Source organism: Trifolium pratense, linkage group LG2, assembly GCF_020283565.1.
Source record: "Trifolium pratense cultivar HEN17-A07 linkage group LG2, ARS_RC_1.1, whole genome shotgun sequence".
Taxonomy (NCBI): domain Eukaryota; kingdom Viridiplantae; phylum Streptophyta; class Magnoliopsida; order Fabales; family Fabaceae; genus Trifolium; species Trifolium pratense.
The window spans coordinates 15,177,401-15,195,859 of NC_060060.1; the positions used below are offsets into that span (position 1 = coordinate 15,177,401).

General features: G+C 34.3%; 2 protein-coding genes, 1 long non-coding RNA gene and 1 pseudogene across 6 annotated transcripts; 3 read left to right on the plus strand and 1 right to left on the minus strand.

The window, feature by feature from the left end:
* Nucleotides 1-330: 330 nt before the first annotated feature.
* LOC123907499 (putative receptor-like protein kinase At3g47110) lies at nucleotides 331-4,069 on the plus strand. 2 transcript variants are annotated; one of them, XM_045957801.1, is made up of 3 exons: nucleotides 331-3,063; nucleotides 3,164-3,596; nucleotides 3,687-4,069. In XM_045957801.1, the coding sequence occupies exons 1-2, from the start codon at nucleotides 384-386 to the stop codon at nucleotides 3,550-3,552; spliced, it is 3,069 nt and encodes a 1,022-aa protein (XP_045813757.1). In that variant the 5' UTR covers nucleotides 331-383; the 3' UTR covers nucleotides 3,553-3,596; nucleotides 3,687-4,069. The 2 variants fall into 2 exon arrangements, with proteins under 2 accessions (XP_045813757.1, XP_045813758.1); XM_045957802.1 differs by having other exon boundaries at nucleotides 345-3,063; nucleotides 3,164-3,568.
* Nucleotides 4,070-6,342: 2,273 nt separating this feature from the next.
* On the plus strand, nucleotides 6,343-13,117 carry LOC123907502 (annotated as a pseudogene).
* On the minus strand, nucleotides 7,851-10,624 carry LOC123907503. 3 transcript variants are annotated; one of them, XR_006809248.1, is made up of 4 exons: nucleotides 9,775-10,624; nucleotides 9,377-9,440; nucleotides 9,133-9,272; nucleotides 7,851-7,984 (listed from the first exon to the last, which is right to left on the minus strand). It is a non-coding gene; the product is annotated as an uncharacterized LOC123907503 (long non-coding RNA). The 3 variants fall into 3 exon arrangements; XR_006809249.1 differs by having other exon boundaries at nucleotides 7,910-8,002; XR_006809247.1 differs by lacking the exon at nucleotides 7,851-7,984 and having other exon boundaries at nucleotides 8,682-9,272.
* A 968-nt stretch (nucleotides 13,118-14,085) lies between the features above and the next one.
* On the plus strand, nucleotides 14,086-17,898 carry LOC123907505 (probable LRR receptor-like serine/threonine-protein kinase At3g47570). The gene is made up of 3 exons (XM_045957806.1): nucleotides 14,086-16,966; nucleotides 17,085-17,453; nucleotides 17,615-17,898. The coding sequence occupies exons 1-3, from the start codon at nucleotides 14,296-14,298 to the stop codon at nucleotides 17,632-17,634; spliced, it is 3,060 nt and encodes a 1,019-aa protein (XP_045813762.1). The 5' UTR covers nucleotides 14,086-14,295; the 3' UTR covers nucleotides 17,635-17,898.
* Nucleotides 17,899-18,459: the final 561 nt, after the last annotated feature.

Sequence of the window (18,459 nt, forward strand, 5' to 3'; positions counted from 1 at the left end):
GATATTTTATAATTGATCGATTTATTTTTAACAAAGATACAAGTAAAGTGTATGTGTATGTGTAGTTAGATACTCATAGAGTATGGACACGGTTATAAAGATTGTTACTCACGCATATATATAGGATGTATATGAATTTTTTTTTCAAACTACAGGTATGTAGATGAGTAGTATAGTACCATATTCATACCCTACCCATTGTCTTGACTGGGTCAATGCCATGCCTTCGTTCCACTATGCAGTATGCACCACACAGTCACACAATAGTTTTCAGTAGAATATTTATCACTCTTACATATATAGCCATAAAGCCATAAGAAAGGCACAATGCATGTAATAAGAAAACCGATAATCAAATATACTTCTTGTTCCAAGATAGAGAAATGAAGTCCTTTTTTTTCTCGTTATCTATATTTTTGCATGCAAACCATCATATGCATATTTTCCTTGCTTTAAGCATAATCTGGTTTGGCTCAAATAAAACTATGGCCTTAGCATTGGGAAATCAAACCGATCATTTGGCATTGCTCAAATTCAAAGAATCAATATCCAATGATCCAAATGGAGCCTTAGATTCTTGGAATTCTTCCATCCACTTTTGCAACTGGCATGGAATCACATGCAGCCTCAAACACCAAAGAGTGACAGAGATGAACATATCGGGACATGACTTGCATGGATCCTTATCACCTTATGTTGGCAATCTCTCTTTTCTGAGAAGTCTCAATCTCGGAAACAACTGCTTCTTTGAAAAAATTCCCCATGAATTAGGCCGATTGTTTCGATTGCAACAACTCTCTCTCCCCAATAACTCCTTCATAGGAGAAATTCCTACAAACTTAACAAATTTGCATAATCTCAAAGGCTTAGACTTAGGTGGAAATCATCTGATTGGTAAAATACCAATTGAAATTGGCTTTCTTTGGAAGCTTCAGACATTAAAGATTGTGGAAAACAATTTAACCGGAGAAGTCCCACCATTCCTAGGTAACCTTTCATCCTTGACAACTTTTTATGTAGGTTTTAACAACTTAGAGGGAGTTATTCCACAAGAAGTATGTCGCCTCAAACACTTGACTAAATTATCAGTGGTTGACAACAACTTGTCTGGTACACTTTCTTCTTGTGTTTATAATATGTCATTTCTTACTATAATCTCAGCTTCATTGAATAACTTTAATGGCTCTCTTTGCTCCAACTTGTTTCACACCCTCCCTAGCCTCCAACGTTTTGCAATTAGCACAAATCAAATTTCAGGTTTAATACCCACTTCAGTTGCAAATGCATCTACCTTGACACATTTTGATATCAGTCAAAATCATTTTTTTGGGCAAGTTCCAAGTCTAGGTAAGCTACAAAATCTGTATTGGCTAGATTTGTACCTCAACAATCTAGGTGACAATTCAACTAAGGATTTGGAGTTCTTAAAACCACTCACAAATTTTAGTAAGTTGTCTACACTTGGTATATCCTTTAATAATTTTGGAGGTAGTTTGCCAAGTTACATAGGTAATTTAACCACCCAACTTAGTCGACTGTATCTTGGGGGTAATCAAATATTTGGGCAAATTCCTTTAGAAATAGGAAATTTAATTAACTTAATTCTCTTGACCATGGAAAGTAGCCATTTTGAAGGGAAAATTCCTTCTACTATTGGAAAGTTTCAAAAGATACAAGTGTTAGATTTGCGTGGAAACAGGTTGTCAGGAGAAATTCCAGCTTCAATAGGTAACCTTAGTCAGATGTATCATTTGGGTTTAGGGAAAAATATGTTAGAAGGAAATATTCCTTCAAATATAGGGAAGTGTAAAAGCTTACAAATGTTATACCTTTCAGAAAACAACCTTACAGGAGTGATACCCTCAGAGGTTTTCAGTCTTTCATCTTTAACAGTAGGACTATTCTTATCGCAAAACTTGTTATGTGGCAAACTACCCGATGAAGTCGGTCATTTACAGAATATTGAGCAGATTGATGTCTCTGAAAATCATCTAACTGGTGAAATTCCTGGAACCTTGGGTGAATGCATAAGCTTAGAATACATTCTTTTGATGGGGAACTCATTCAATGGAAGCATACCATCCTCTTTTGCATCTCTCAAAGGTCTTCGATACTTAGACCTTTCAAGAAATCGATTGTCTGGATCAATTCCAAAATTTCTGCAAAATATTTCTTTCTTAGAATACTTCAATGTGTCTTTCAACATGTTGGAAGGAGAGGTACCAAGTGAAGGTGTCTTTCGAAATTCAAGTGCATTAGGAGTGACTCAGAACAAAAATCTTTGTGGAGGAATTTTGGAGTTGCATCTACCGCCATGCCATACTAAACACAATAACTTCAAGGAGATAGTTGTGATAGTTAGCGGGATTTCTTTTCTTCTCATTATGATATTTATTATAACAATCTATTGGATGAGGAGAATAGACAAAACAAAAAAATTTGATTCACAAATAAATGACCAAATGGTTCCGATTTCATACAAAAAACTGCACAATGCAACCAATGGATTTTCAACAAGTAACTTGATAGGATTAGGAAATTTTGGTTCTGTCTACAAAGGAAAGCTCGAGTCAGTTGATGGATTTGTTGCCATAAAAGTCCTAAACCTTAATAAAACGGGAGCCCAGAAGAGTTTCATTGCTGAATGTACTGCACTAAAAAATATTAGACACCGAAATCTGGTTAAAATTTTGACATGTTGTTCAAGCATAGATTACAAAGGCAATGAGTTTAAAGCTCTCATATTTGAGTACATGAGTAATGGAAACTTAGAAAGTTGGTTGCATCCCACAACAGAAATTCCGGATCAACCAAAATCATTGACTCTTGAGCAAAGGTTAAATATTATTATTGATGTTGCATCAGCATTTTGTTATCTTCACTACGAATGCGAGCAACCTGTTGTCCATTGTGATTTAAAGCCTGCAAATGTTCTTCTCAATGACTCACTGCTAGCTCGAGTGAGTGATTTTGGCTTAGCAAGGTTGCTCCCAAGTGTTGGAATATCTCTAATGCAAAGTAGCACAATTGGAATAAAGGGAACAGTTGGCTATGCACCCCTAGGTAGGACTTGACATTATTTTATTAAGTTGTAAAATTTGTGAGTTTCAACTTTTAGTTCTTATTTCTTCTAACTATAAGAATTTTATGCATTACATTTCAGAGTATGGAATGGGATCTGAGGTGTCAATTGAAGGTGATATGTATAGCTTTGGAATACTGATATTAGAAATGTTAACTGGAAGAAGACCAACAGATGAAATGTTCAAAGACGATCATAATCTCCATAATTATGTGAAACATTCAATTCCAAATCACCTTTTCCATATTGTGGACCAGTCTATTCTAGATCTCCCCATTGAATTAGACCACAATACTGACAATGGGAACCTTGGTGGTATTATACATCCTAATTTAGAGAAATGTTTACTTGCAATTTTTAGTATTGCACTTTCTTGTTCAGTGGAATCACCAAAAGAAAGAATGAATATGGTTGATGTTATAAGGGAGCTCAATATCATTAAAAGTTTCTTTCCTACTGAGGCTCAATAAAGAAGAATTGCATTAAGTACGACCACAAAACACACGATGCTTAGGTATCATCATACTATTACTTTCCTTGTTTTTCTTGCTTTCTTTTATTCTAAACTTGTTTTTAAGTTTATTTATCTTTTTGTTTATTTAAGCTTGATCTTCAGAAAAGAAGTTGCCAACAGAAGACGAGAATACGACAAGCAAACGGAGCTTTCAGAGCTCTAGGGTTTAGCTGAGGAGTGATTTGTTGGATGCTAGTTATGATTTATGTTTGTTATCCATCCAATGTATTAATACCTCTCTGATTATGTGATATCATGTTGGTTATACTTTCTACATGGGTTTATTTTTCAAAGTTTTTAATTTATGCTTATTTTCCCCTATCTGGTTTGGATCAAATGTGACAGTTTAATATTTCTTTATGACATAGAAATTATGCTTTTTATCTATTGAATTGAATGTATGTATCTCTTTATAACTTTGATCACATTAGAGGGATACATTTTATTTGGATATGTACTAGTAGACCGCTGAGGTGGAAAATTCTATTAGGTCTAAGAATTAATAAATATTATTTGTGAACCAATTAAAATTATCTACCTCAAAGGTGTATTGACACATATCTGAATAAGATGTTTACCGAAAGAATTCAGCCTGATTAAAAACAGGAGAGATTGTAAAATTTGCAATTCAAATAACTAGATATCAGAAGAGGAGGATACAAATTGTGAAGAAGTAAGAGGAAAATGGCCATGGAGAACAAAGGGGAATTGATAAGAATGTTCACATCTAATGAATGGACATCAAACAAGTTTGCAAAAACAAAAGAAGGGACAGTGAAGAATTGATTATGGATATAAAAAGTTTTAGAAAAATATTGTTATTTGCTGTAAAGGTACTTTGTTTAGTGGATTCAGATGAATTAGGTGTAATGGGCATGTAGAGAGAAGCTATAAATTAAGTATTAAGAGTGGAGGGTAGTCAAAAAAAAAAGAATGTGATGCTGAAATGTTAGTATTGGTTTTTAACTTTTTATGATAAAAATAAAGAGCACTCATATCATAGGGAACGTATTAAGCAGGGCAAGACTAATCTAATGATGGTCGATGAATGACTAGCAATAGTTGTTTCCTCCCCAAAACACACGATTCTCAAGTTTGAAGTCAAGCAACTAATATTTTACATAAGTAGAAAAAAATTCAAAAGTTTGCACGATTTAATATTCCACGCCTCCTAGAAGCCCTGTGAGAATAATTTTATTCATTTCATTACATTTTAAAGAAAGATTACATTCGATTAGTCATAATGATCAGTACTCTTCTTGGGTGGGTAAAAGCCGACTTTTGGGGACCTCCCACAATCAGTCCTATTGGGGTAAAAATAGATCTCGATGGATCCCTTTCGATTAGTCATAACGATCCTAATAGGCCTCAAAGAGTCTCTTGTCGATTAGCATAACGATCTCAATCACTGTCATCAAAGAACATGAATGAGATCATCATGACTAATCAACGATGGACATTGAGGCCGTTTATGCCTAAAATAACTAAACTAAAAAACCACTAAACTAAAGAAAAAAGTAAACAATAAACTAAGGGAGTATTTTAGAAGAAATGAGAATGACAAAGAAATGCAAAGAAAAGGTTCCAATGCATAGATTTTTTGGTTGAATTTCATTGGCTAAACTACACTAGTCAAAAGTTACAATTTTAAAACAAACAATACTTGGCAAGAAAGAAATTACAACTCGAAAAGAAACAAAATTAAAGACCCCAGGGATGAGCCTAGCTCCTTGTTGATCCACTGACTTTAAGAGAATCTTTTTGACGCTCTTGCACTCGTTAAGGTAGGGGGTGACCATTTATATATGAATGGGATTCCTTCTTTTGAAAATCAACTGCTTGTCGTTGATAAGGTCGTCTTGTACCTCCTTGGTGGCCTTTGTCTCCTCAATTGGACTCGTCTGATCAAATTGGCCACCGTCCTTGATCATTGACAGTTACCAAAGACCCAAAAAATTGGCCACTTGGCAGACCTTTGAGTGTGGCAGGAGATATGACCACCGACAGGTCTGTAACTTAAGTGGTGGACGACATTTTCAAAATTTCTCATTTTAATAATATCTGTTACTTAAGTAGCGGAATGGTAAATATGGAAATGCGTATGGCGTGCGAAATGTAGGTAGGGTGGCAAACAAATTCTCAAATGTACCTTGCCTTGGACTTAGGCACTATCCCCTCCCCCTTTTTTTATAATAAAAAAAAAAGATTAATAACATTTTAGATAATTTATCTATATATGACATTACATTTCAATTTTAGGTTATAATAAAAATGTATCCAAAAGTCCTTTAAGTTTCACGTTTATATACAATTAGGTCATTTAACTTTCTAACTTTTGGCCAAAAAAAAAAAAAAAACTTTCTAATTTGTTGCACCGTTACACCTCCGGTTAATCTCCTCTAACATATGTTACCTAAAAAATTAAAAGACCTAACTGTTACCTAAAAAATTTAAAGCATCGATCCAACCGTTACTAATACAAAACTTCAAAGACCTCTAAATACATTTTGCCTATATTTAAATATGCGAAAACTATTTCCCTCCAAAAGTATAGCAATAGCAGAAAGCCAGAAACCTTAATTTCTCACAAGCTTCGGTAAGTCAAGGAAAGGTGAGACACTATTTCTATGAAAGTTTATGAAATAAATTAAATATAATCTTTCTTTTTCATTTTTGTAGAAATCTCTTTCTTTTCTTTTCTTGCCACCAGTATTTAAATGCATGCTTCTTCCCACATAATTATCAAACCCAAGTAAAGCTATAAAGCATAAACCTCTTACTACTCAACCAAATGAAGCCTTATTCTTTCTTACCACCTATTCTTTTTATGTTCACCTTATATTTAATGTGCTTTGCTCCAAAAACAATTGTAACAGTTGCATTAGGAAATCAAACTGATCATTTGGCATTGCTCAAATTCAAAGAATCAATTTCTAGTGATCCATATAAAACTCTTGAGTCTTGGAATGCTTCCATCCACTTCTGCAAGTGGCATGGAATCACATGCAGCCCCATGCATCAAAGAGTTATAGGGTTGAATTTAGAAGGATATAACTTACATGGATCTTTATCTCCCCATGTTACCAATCTCACTTTTCTAAAAAATCTCACAATTGCAACAACTTTATCTTACCAATAACTCATTTGAAGGTGAAATTCCTACAAATTTGACAAATTGCCCCAATCTCAAAGACCTTTTCTTGGATGGGAACAACCTCATTGGTGAAATCCCAATTGAAATTGGCTCTTTGAAAAAGCTCCGGCTTATAAATTTTCGGAGAAACAATTTAATTGGTGAAATCCCTACATTCATAGGGAATCTTTCATGTTTAACGGGTTTTAAGGTACATCATAACAATTTAGAGGGAAATATTCCACAAGAAATATGTCGGCTCAAAAATTTGACAATTTTACTAGTGGATGTGAACAATTTGTCTGGTATGATTCCTTCTAAGTAAACAATCACTTATTATGCTCGCACTAGCCGTGAATAACTTTCATGGCTCTCTTCCACTCAACATGTTCAACACTCTCCCCAATCTCCAATATTTTGAAATTGGTAGAAATCAAATCTCTGGTCCAATTCCAACTTCCATATATTCTAAATGCATCTTCTATCTTTGGATTATTTGATATTAGTAACAATTTTTTTGTGTGACATGTTCCAACTCTAGGAAGGCTAAAATATCTAGTATTGCTAAATTTGGAATTCAACAATCTAGGTGGCAATTCAACAAAGGATTTAGTGTTTTTAGAATCTTTGACAAATTGTAGTAAGTTGCAAGTGGTTTCTGTATACAATAATAATTTTGAAGGCATTCTATCAAATTCCATAGGCAATTTCTCCTCTGAACTTAGTGAACTATATCTTGGGTTTAATATGATATCTGGAAAAATTCCTGCTGAATTATGACACCTAGTTGGCCTAACTCTCTTGTTCATGCAAGATAACCTATTTGAAGGAATTATTCCAACTACTTTTGGGAAGTTCCAAAAGATGCAAAAGTTACAATTGGGTGCAAACAAGCTTTCAGGTAAAATATACCAACCTTTGTAGGAAATCTAAGTCAATTGTATGATTTTAGTTTACATGATAACATGTTAGAAGGAAATATTCCTCCAAGCATAGGAAACTGCCAACATTTACAATATCTATTTCTTTCGAATAATAACCTTAGAGGAACCATTCCCTTAGAGATTTTTAATCTTTTTTCATTATCAAATTTATTGAACTTGTCACATAACTCTTTGAGTGGTAGCTTGACATAACTCCTGAAACCATTGGTGAATGCACAAGTTTAGAAGACCTTCATTTGCAAGGGAACTCCTTCAGTGGAACAATACGGTCCTCTTTGGCTTCTCTTAAAGGTCTTAGATATTACTGGCTCCTTCAGTGAAACCGCAATCTATGAGTGTACAATTTATTTGGTCATAAAAAAAACCTAACAGTTTTCTTCTATACTACTGACTAAGGTAGTTATATAACAGTAACATTCATAAAAGTGGTTAAACAAAAGCATAGCTATACTACAATGTTGTGTTTGGCATCAATAGTTAAAAGTTCTAGTTCTAATTATGAAGTATTGTCTCCACTAGAATGAAACAATTTATGTGGGTTAGACCTTAGGCTTCCACCCTTCTCGCTTCCTGTGTGTGGCCACTAGGCCACCTCCGCAACGGCAACATCCCACATCAGAAACCACATAAGACTATTTCGGCCATGTTCATTTAAAAATCTTCTGACCAAAAATAAAAATTTATGAACCCCAGATCAAGGTTCAATTGTCTGAAATGAATTTTTAGGTATCTGGATTTATCAACATATTAAGATATCTACTTTAGTTATAATGAAAAATCTGACCTTAAATAGTCTTCAACGGTGTATTTCTAGCAACTTCCCAATCAATATTTACAGAGAAAACCGAGACTCTGCTTTGATGGGTAAATAGTGTAATGGTAAAGTGGTGCTAAAATTATTTCGCACTGCAACAGTTGCAATGCTCGCCATAGTAACAGCAAAGACGACAATCGGGACCACCTCATGCCCCCCCCCCCCCCCCCCCCACCCCCACACACACACACACACTTTGCTTAAGAAGTGTCCTGAATTATATATTAGTAATAACTTTTACACAATTTCCAGGAAGATCAAATAGGTAAAGTTCATGGAAATTAGTGGAATTTTTTCTTTTGAAAGCAAAAAATAGTGGGATTGAAGTCCATATTTAGATAACAAATAATATAATTCACTTCCCATACACAATCTAAAAGTCCATGGAAATTAAGTTAGTGGGTTTGGAATCATAGTTTCATCCCTAGGCATGCTTCCCTCCACTGGTTAAAGCCACAATCAGAATCAAAATTTTAATTCTTGCTTGGCCCCCTTGAATTAGTCGGTCCTAGGGCCGGATACCAAGTTTTAAAAAAAAAAAAAAATTTAATTCTTGCTTAAGGATGCACAAATCTTACGAGGCAGAGTCATACAGTCATAAAGCACGAGAAAAGAGTGTGAGTTGCTCAATGACAAAGCAAATACCTGATGTTTGTTTGAGTCAATGATGAAAGCTCCATGTTTGCTTTCTCGGCTGTCTCGGTAAGTCGCTAAAGAGCTTGTTTGTCTTTCAAAAGGTCTATACCTTCATCTTCTTGAAATTTCCAGCCAACCAATCAACAACTCTAAATATCAAACAGATGAAAATAAGAAACTGTCAATAAACATATGTTGATCAATACATTTATAATTATTAAATAGAACTAGAGTAAGGAAGAACAAGTCCAACCTTATCAAAATCAATACCACCCAAGTGGACAAAACTTCAAAAACTCCGTCACCAACCTCAAGCACTGAAACAAAATTCAAATACAATACAAATCAGTCTACTACATGTTTCTAAACACTACCAAAGCATCTTTAAGCCAAACTATGCTCACAATATTGACTAACATATACTAATTAGGAGTGACATAAATGTGAAGGGCATATTCTACTGCAAGTTCCTCATAAGCAACAAAAACACCACAAAGATTAAAACACTTAGTTTTAAGAGAATTAACTACATGAAGCCTAACCAAAAGGTTTCCTTTGATAGTCTTCAATAAATAAAAAACTTCAAAGAGTACCAATGCAACATGTTGGTAAATGTTCATTTAATAGGTTTAATATTCACTCTTTGAAGACCTTTGGATAAAGATGGCATTCCAAACAGCCACTTGGAGTGTTGGCATTTCATCAAACACTTGGAAGGCAGTTAACAACATTGTAAATGAACACCAATCAGGGTATCAGCTCAACTGGCGTGGTCTTCCGTGAACTCTCCTCAATAGCAGCACGGAGGATGTTTCTTGATGACACTGAGGCGACAACCTTGTCTGGTGGTTCCGGCAGCGGAATTATTATCTGGTGGTGAGAATGAGATGGAATTGAGGGTTTATGATGGTATTTAGGGTTTTTGGATCATCAAAATCAGAATTGAGGGAATCATAATCAAATTCAGATTGAAGGGAAGGAATTACTGTTCCGACCAACTTTTTTTCCGTAACTAATTTTCGGTCTCTAATTGGATCGCTAATATTTGGTCTCTTTGGTCTAAAACTCATTTCATTTGTGACTGATTTAGCAACGAAACTATATATTTTACTATAAAGTTAAGTAAATTGGTTTCTAATTTGGTCGCTAATGTGACCAAAAAATTTCGGTCACTAAACATGAGATTTCTAAATTGACCCTTCATCCCAACAATTGCATTTTATCGCCGCAGCTAATTAAAACCCTGTCACATAAAACTGTTTTGATCTTTAGCTTTTAGCCAATCCAACAGTGCATGATCTTTAGCTTTTTCCATAGATTGTGATCAATCATTAATTCACTACCAACCAAAACCTTGAGACCAGGGTGAGTAGATAGAGTGACATGGCTTCTGATTTGACCTCTCATGCAGGACCTTTGCATTTGACTTATGTTTGATGGTAAGATCTTCAAATAAATCTTAATGCCTACAGGATATTTTGAATCATAGTAGTTCTATTGTATTTTTGGATTTTTATGTTTTTCTCCACCTAGTATACCATTTAATTCAAGGATATATAATACATAGGGACCAAAAAGAAAATCATGGATGCTCTCGCACCGCCTTCACTCATGTTCATAATAGGTTATTTTGTCAGCTCAACGGTAGTTTAGCTCACCGTCTAATTATCGAACACAGAACACAAAAGCCCAATATTTCCAAAGTCCTACATGTTTCAACTTTACTTCTACAAATCTGAAATTTCTTGTATGAAACTTGAGAATACATATACATTGCAGGTTAACTCAGTAACATAGAAACTCTTGGATGCAAAACCACAATCTATGACCACAATTGTGTGTACAATTTATTTGGTCATAATTAAGAAACCTATAGTTTTCTTATATACTACTGACTAAGACCTTAGGCTTCAACCCTTCTCCTTTCCTGTGTGTGGCCACTAGGCCACCTCCGCAACAGCAACATCCCACATCAGAAACCACATAAGACTATTTCCAGGATGATCAATAAGTAAAATTCATGGAAATTAGTGGAATTTTTTCTTTTGAAAGAAAAAATTAATGGAATTGAAGTCCATATATTTAGATAACATATAATATAGTAATTCACTTCCCATAAACAATCTAAAAGTCCATAGAAATTGAGTTAGTGCATTTGGAATTATAGTTTCATCCCTAGGCATGCTGGCCTTTACTGGTTAAAGCCACAATCAGAATCAAGTAGCACTGGTTGGAAACTAATGGCGTCTTTGGAAATGCAACTCAAGTAGCACTGATTGGAAACAACAAGCTTTGTGGAGGTATTTCACATATGCATTTACCATCATGTCTAGGAAACATGCAAAACACCATAAAGTCAAGTTGATAGTTGCGATAGTTGGTGTGATTTCTTTTCTTTTCATCTTTCATTTGTTATAATTATCAACTGGATGAAGAAAAGAAATCAAAAACGATCTGTCGATTCACCAACAATTGATCAACTAACTAAGGTTTCGTATCAAGCCTTACATCAAGGAACTGATGGGTTCTCGACTAGAAACTTGATAGGCTCAGGAAGTTTTGGTTCTGTGTACAGAGGAAATCTTATGTCAGAAGATAATGTTGCTATAAAGGTCCTGAACCTCCAAAAAAGGGGAGCTCACAAGAGTTTCATTGTTGAATATAATGCACTCAGAAATATTAGACACCGAAATTTAGTTAAGATTTTAACATGTTGTTCTAGTACAGATTACAAAGGCCAAGAATTTAAAGCTTTAGTTTTTGATTACATGAAAAATGGAAGCTTAGAACAATGGTTGCATCCTGAGATTTTAAATGCAGAGCTTCCAACAACATTGGACCTCGGTCAAAGATTAAACATCATTATCGATGTTGCTTCTGCATTACATTAACTTCATCATGAATGTGAGCAATTGGTCATTCACTGTGATCTAAAGCCAAGCAATGTCCTTCTTGATAATGACATGGTTGCACATGTGAGTGATTTTGGCATATCAAGACTCATCTTCACCATTGGCGGTACCTCCCATACAGATACCAGTACAATTGGAATAAAGGGAACTGTTGGCTATGCTCCCCCGGGTATCTTTCAATCCTTCTATATTTCGGTGCAGACTTAATATTATACTAGCTAGGGACATATTATTAATCACTTTTCCTAGTATGGAATGGGTTCTGAAGTGTCCACATGTGGTGACATGTATAGCTTTGGAATCCTTGTGTTGGAAATGCTTACTGGTAGAAGACCAACCGACGAAACTTTGGAAGATGGTAAAAATCTGCATAACTTTGTTTGGATTTCATTTCCTGATAATCTTATAAAGATTTTAGACCCACATATTTTATCAAGAGATGCTGGAGTTTCAATACAAGATGGAAACAATGAGAATCTTATTCCAAGGGTAGAGCAGTACTTGCTTAGTTTCACTTTTTAAGATTGGACTTGTTTGTTCGATGGAGTCACCAAAAGAAAGAATGAATATTGTGAAAGTCAATAGAGAACTAATCATAATCAAAAAGGCCTTTCTTGCCGGTGAGATAAACTGATATTTATATATGCTTATTTGAATGATAACAAACTCATTAATTGCTTATGGATTATTATTTGATTTTAATAATCTTATTGTGCATTTCAAGTTCCTAAACAGCAAAATACAATGGTAATAATGTGCTTCTTCTTGATTGAAATTCCAGGTGTTCGCGCTCATAATTAGTAATCAAAGCTGAACTAAATTTCTACAGTCGTTTGTGGAAAGAGAACTGTATTCAACTTGATGCCATGTTGTTAAGAAACTGAATGGTTCTTCTGTAAGCACATGTGACAATTTCTAGTTATTCAGTGACTTCGGTTTGGAACATTTGGTTCTGTATGATTTGCCTGCAATCTACTAGTTGCTATAAATAAGTAATTAATGTTGTATTGCTTTCTGTTTCAATGAAATGAGAATTGATACTTCTCCAATATTTATCTTCAATTTCATTTCTTTGTCAAGTATTTTCTTTCATTTCTTTGTAGTTAAAACTGTGGGTGCAAAAATTGTAGATCATGCATATATACAAATTCAGAACACCAAGTTGATAAAATGAATACCTCTCAAAGAAATTTGTATTTAACACACTTGGATACAGCAGAGGATGTTCATCTCTTAATTTTCTGTTTTCTGATTTGATGGAGCAATAACAGATCAACCAAAATCATCAATATTATTTCATGAAATTGAAAAGACGTTATTTATTTGAAGACATACCTAAAACGTTGTCTTGTTTCAACCGTTATATACACATTTCCTTATTTACATGATTCGGATTCAACACTCCTACCATAAAATTAACTGTTAAGAAGTCTCACATCGGATGCGAGTTGGCCTGAACGTGGGTTTATAAGTAAGAGGCAATTCTCATCTTACAAGTTGGTTTTGTAGAATTGAGTTATGCTCAACTCTCAATTATAAGACTATTAGTGTGTCTTTTGTCTCTTGAATTTTTATGAGTGTAGTCCAACTCCTGTTAGTTTTCTGTTAAGAGCTTATATTGCTGGGGTAGCTACCCCAAACTAGCTACCCCAATTAATCTCTTGTAGTTCTCTTTTATGGGTCTTGTGTCCCCTTTTTTAACAAAACAAAAAAAAAGTGTATTCCTAACCGTAACCTTTACTCAATTTAGTGGAAATGAAGTTCATGGAAATTCCATTAGTGGATTTGGAATTGGAGCTTCCATTATTATACATGTTGAAATTGACGAAGACTAATAGAATCATACCGTATAGATAATTGTTAATATTGTTTTGGCTAATTATTGATATGATAGCATATACTTCACTTCCCACAAACGATATCTAAAGTCCATGGAAATTGATTAAGTTAGTGGATTTGGAATTATGAGTAACTTAAGAAATCCACTTGGGTACGTTACTATGTTTGTAGTGGATTTGGAATTATAGCTTCCATTATCATATACATGTGCATCTATTGTTTGATATAATCTCTATCTGTTCAATCAATTGACTTGACTATTCAATATAATCTCTATCTGTTTTTTTTTTTTGGTGTGTGAAGTTAATAAAAATTTAAATTTCCATTACGTTATATAGTCCATTTCCACCAGTATTTATATGCATATGCATGCTTCCTCTCTGTTCCCACAAAACCTAGCTACTTCTTTCTTCTAAATCAAATGAAGTCATTTTCTTTCTTGTCACCTACACTTTTTCTGCTTTTTCTGTTTACCTTCAATTTAATTGTGGCCGTGGCTGCAATATTAGGAAACCAAACAGATTATTTTGCATTGCTCAAATTCAAAGAATCAATATCCACTGATCCGTATAAAAGTCTGGAATCTTGGAATTCGTCCATCCACTTTTGTAAGTGGCGTGGAATCACATGCAGCCCCATGCATCAAAGAGTTATAGGGTTGAATTTAGAAGGATATAGGTTACATGGATCTTTATCTCCCCATGTTGCCAATCTCACTTTTCTAAAAAATCTCAACCTTAGAAATAATAGCTTCTTTGGAGAAATCACACAGGAGTTGGGTCAGTTGCTACAATTGCAACAACTTTATCTCGATTATAACTCATTTGTAGGTAAAATTCCTACAAACTTGACATATTGCACCAATCTTAAATGGTTAATCTTGGATAGGAACAATCTCATTGGTAAAATACCAATTGAAATTGCCTCTTTGAAAATGCTGCAAACCTTGTCTGTTTCTAGTAACAAATTAACCGGAGAAATCCCTTCATTCATAGGGAATTTTTCATCCATAAAGCAGTTAAATTTTGGTCATAACAACTTAGAAGGAGATATTCCACAAGCAATTTGTCTGCTAAAAAACTTGACATTTTTAGCTGTGGGTCTGAACAATTTGTCAGGTAGCCCTCCTTTTTGTCTTTACAACATCACATCACTTACTATGCTTAACATGCCATTGAATAACTTTCATGGCCCTCTTCCATTCAACATGTTCCACACCCTCCCCAATCTCCAATATTTAGAAATGGGAGGAAATCAATTTTCAGGTCTAATCCCCACTTCCTTGAATTCATCTTCTTCCATCATTTTATTTGATATAAGTAGTAATCATTTTGTTGGACAAGTTCCAAGTCTAGGAAGGCTAAAAGATTTACATTTTCTGATTTTAGAATTGAACAATTTAGGCTATAATTCAACTAAGGATTTGCATTTTTTAAAATCTTTGACAAACTGCAGTAAACTAGAAGCATTTTCTATATCCGATAATAATTTTGGAGGTAATTTGCCAAATTACATTGGCAATTTATCCACTGAACTTACTAACATACATGTTGGAGCTAATCAGATAACAGGAAAAATTCCTAGAGAATTAGGCAATTTAATTGGCTTAATTTTATTGGCCATGGGATCAAACCACTTCGAAGGAATTATTCCAACTACATTTGGGAAATTTCAAAAGATGCAAGTGTTATCTTTGAGCGAAAACAAGTTGTCGGGGGATATACCACACTTTATAACCAATCTCAGTCAATTGTTTGATTTGAATTTACAGCATAATATGTTTGAAGGAAATATTCCTCGGAGCATAGGAAACTGTCAAAAATTACAAATTTTAGAACTTTCGCATAATAAGATTAGAGGAACCATACCTTTAGAGGTTTTTACTCTTTTTTCTTTAACAAACATCTTGGACTTGTCACATAACTCTTTGAGTGGTAGCTTACCAAGAGAAGTGGGTATGCTAAAAAATATAGATTGGCTAGACGTCTCTGAGAATCATTTGTCTGGGAATATTCCCGAAACTATTGGTGAATGCACAAGCTTAGAATACCTTCTTTTGGAAGGGAACTCCTTCAATGGAACAATACCATCCTCTTTGGCTTCTCACAAAGGTCTGCGATATTTAGACCTTTCAAGCAATCAATTCTACGGACCAATTCCTGATGCTATGCAAAACATCTCTAGCTTAGAATACTTGAATGTTTCTTTCAACATGTTGGAAGGTGAGGTGCCGACACATGGTGTATTTGGAAATGCAACCCAAGTAGCAATTAGTGGAAACAATAAGCTTTGTGGAGGTATTGCACAACTGCATCTACCACCATGCCATATCAAGGGCATAAAACACCCAAAACACCATAAATTCAGGATGATAATAGTGATAGTTAGTGTGGTTTCTTTCCTTCTCATTCTTTCATTTATTATAACTACCTATTGGATGAGGAAAAGAAATAAAAAACGATCTTTTGATTCACCAACAATTGATCAACTAACTAAGGTTTCATATCAAACCTTACATCGAGGAACCGATGGGTTCTCAACTAGAAACTTGATAGGCTCAGGAAGTTTTGGTTCTGTGTACCGAGGAAATCTTGTGTCAGAAGATAATTTTGTTGCTGTAAAGGTCTTGAACCTACAAAAACAGGGAGCTCACAAGAGTTTTATTGTTGAATGTAATGCACTCAAAAATATTAGACACCGAAATTTAGTTAAGATCTTAACATGTTGTTCGAGTACAGATTACACAGGCCAAGAATTTAAAGCTTTAGTTTTTGATTACATGAAAAATGGAAGCTTAGAACAATGGTTGCATCCTGAGATTTTAAATGCAGAGCCTCCAACAACATTGGACCTCGGTCAAAGATTAAACATCATTATCGATGTTGCTTCTGCATTACATTATCTTCATCATGAATGTGAGCAGTTGGTCATTCACTGTGATCTAAAGCCAAGCAATGTCCTTCTTGATAATGACATGGTTGCACATGTGAGTGATTTTGGCATATCAAGACTCATCTTCACCATTGGCGGTACCTCCCATACAGTTACCAGTACAATTGGAATAAAGGGAACTGTTGGCTATGCTCCCCCGGGTAAGTTCTAAATTCTTGAATATTACTTTGTTTCTTTCAATCCTTCTATATTTCGGTGCAGACTTAATATTATACTAGTTAGGGACATATTATTAATCTCTTTTGCTACATATGTTAGAGTATGGAATGGGTTCTGAAGTGTCCACATGTGGTGACATGTATAGCTTTGGAATTCTAATATTGGAAATGCTTACTGGTAGAAGACCCACCGATGAAACTTTGGAAGATGGTCAAAATCTGCATAACTTTCTTCGGATTTCATTTCCTGATAATCTTATAAAGATTTTAGACCCACATATTGTATCAAGAGATGCTGGAGTTTCAATACAAGATGGAAACAGTGAGAATCTTATTCCAAGGATAGAGCAGTGCTTAGTTTCACTTTTTAAGATTGGACTTGTTTGTTCGATGGAGTCACCAAAAGAAAGAATGAATATTGTGGAAGTTAATAGAGAACTTATCATAATCAAAAAGGCCTTTCTTGCCGGTGAGATAAACTGATATTTTTATATGCTTATTTGAATGATAACAAACTCATTAATTGCTTATGGATTATTATTTGATTTTAATAATCTTATTGTGCATTTCAAGTTTCTAAACAGCAAAATACAATGGTATTAATGTGCTTCTTCTTGATTGAAATTTCAGGTGTTCGCGCTCTTCATTAGTAATCAAAGCTGAACTAAATTTGTAAGGTCGTTTGTGGAAATAGAACTGTATTCAACTTGATGCCATGTTGTTAAGAAACTGAATGGTTCTGCTGGAAGCACATGTGAAAATTTCTAGTTATTTAGTGAATTTGGTTAGCAACATTTGATTCTGTATGATTGTGTTCAATGTAGATTTGCCTGCAACCTACTAGTTGCTATAAATAAGTAATTAATGTTGTATTGCTTTCTGTTTCAATGAAATGAGAATTGATACTTCTCCCATATTTATCTTCAATTTCATTTCTTTGTCAAGTATTTTCTTTCATTTCTTTGTAGTTAAAACTGTGGGTGCAAAAATTGTAGATCATGCATATATACAAATTCAGAACACCAAGTTGATAAAATGAATACCTCTCAATGAAATTTCTATTTAACACACTTGTATACAGCAGAGGATGTTCATCTCTTAATTTTCTGTTTTCTGATTTGATGGAGCAATAACAGATCAATGATGATCAACCAAAATCATCAATATTATTTCATGAAATTGAAAAGACGTTATTTATTTGAAGACATACCTAAAAAGTTGTCTTGTTTCAACCGTTATATACACATTTCCTTATTTACATGATTCGGATTCAACACTCCTATACCATAAAATTAACTGTCACATCGGATGTGAATTGGCCTGAACGTGGGTTTATAATTGTAAGAGGTAATCCTCACCTTATAAGCTGATTTTGTAAAATTGAATTAGGCTCAACTCTCAATTATAAGACTATTTTAGTGTATCTTTTGTCTCTTGAATTTTTATGAGTGTAGTCCAACTCTGTTAGTTTTCTG

Bases quoted from the DNA above. Each gene is read 5' to 3' on its own strand.
- LOC123907499 (XM_045957801.1), top strand. From the start codon at position 384: ATGAAGTCCTTTTTTTTCTCGTTATCTATATTTTTGCATGCAAACCAT. The intron at 3,064-3,163 runs GTAGGACTTGAC...ATTACATTTCAG, and splicing joins AGTTGGCTATGCACCCCTAG to AGTATGGAATGGGATCTGAG.
- LOC123907505 (XM_045957806.1), top strand. From the start codon at position 14,296: ATGAAGTCATTTTCTTTCTTGTCACCTACACTTTTTCTGCTTTTTCTG. The intron at 16,967-17,084 runs GTAAGTTCTAAA...TACATATGTTAG, and splicing joins TGTTGGCTATGCTCCCCCGG to AGTATGGAATGGGTTCTGAA. The intron at 17,454-17,614 runs GTGAGATAAACT...TTGAAATTTCAG, and splicing joins CAAAAAGGCCTTTCTTGCCG to GTGTTCGCGCTCTTCATTAG.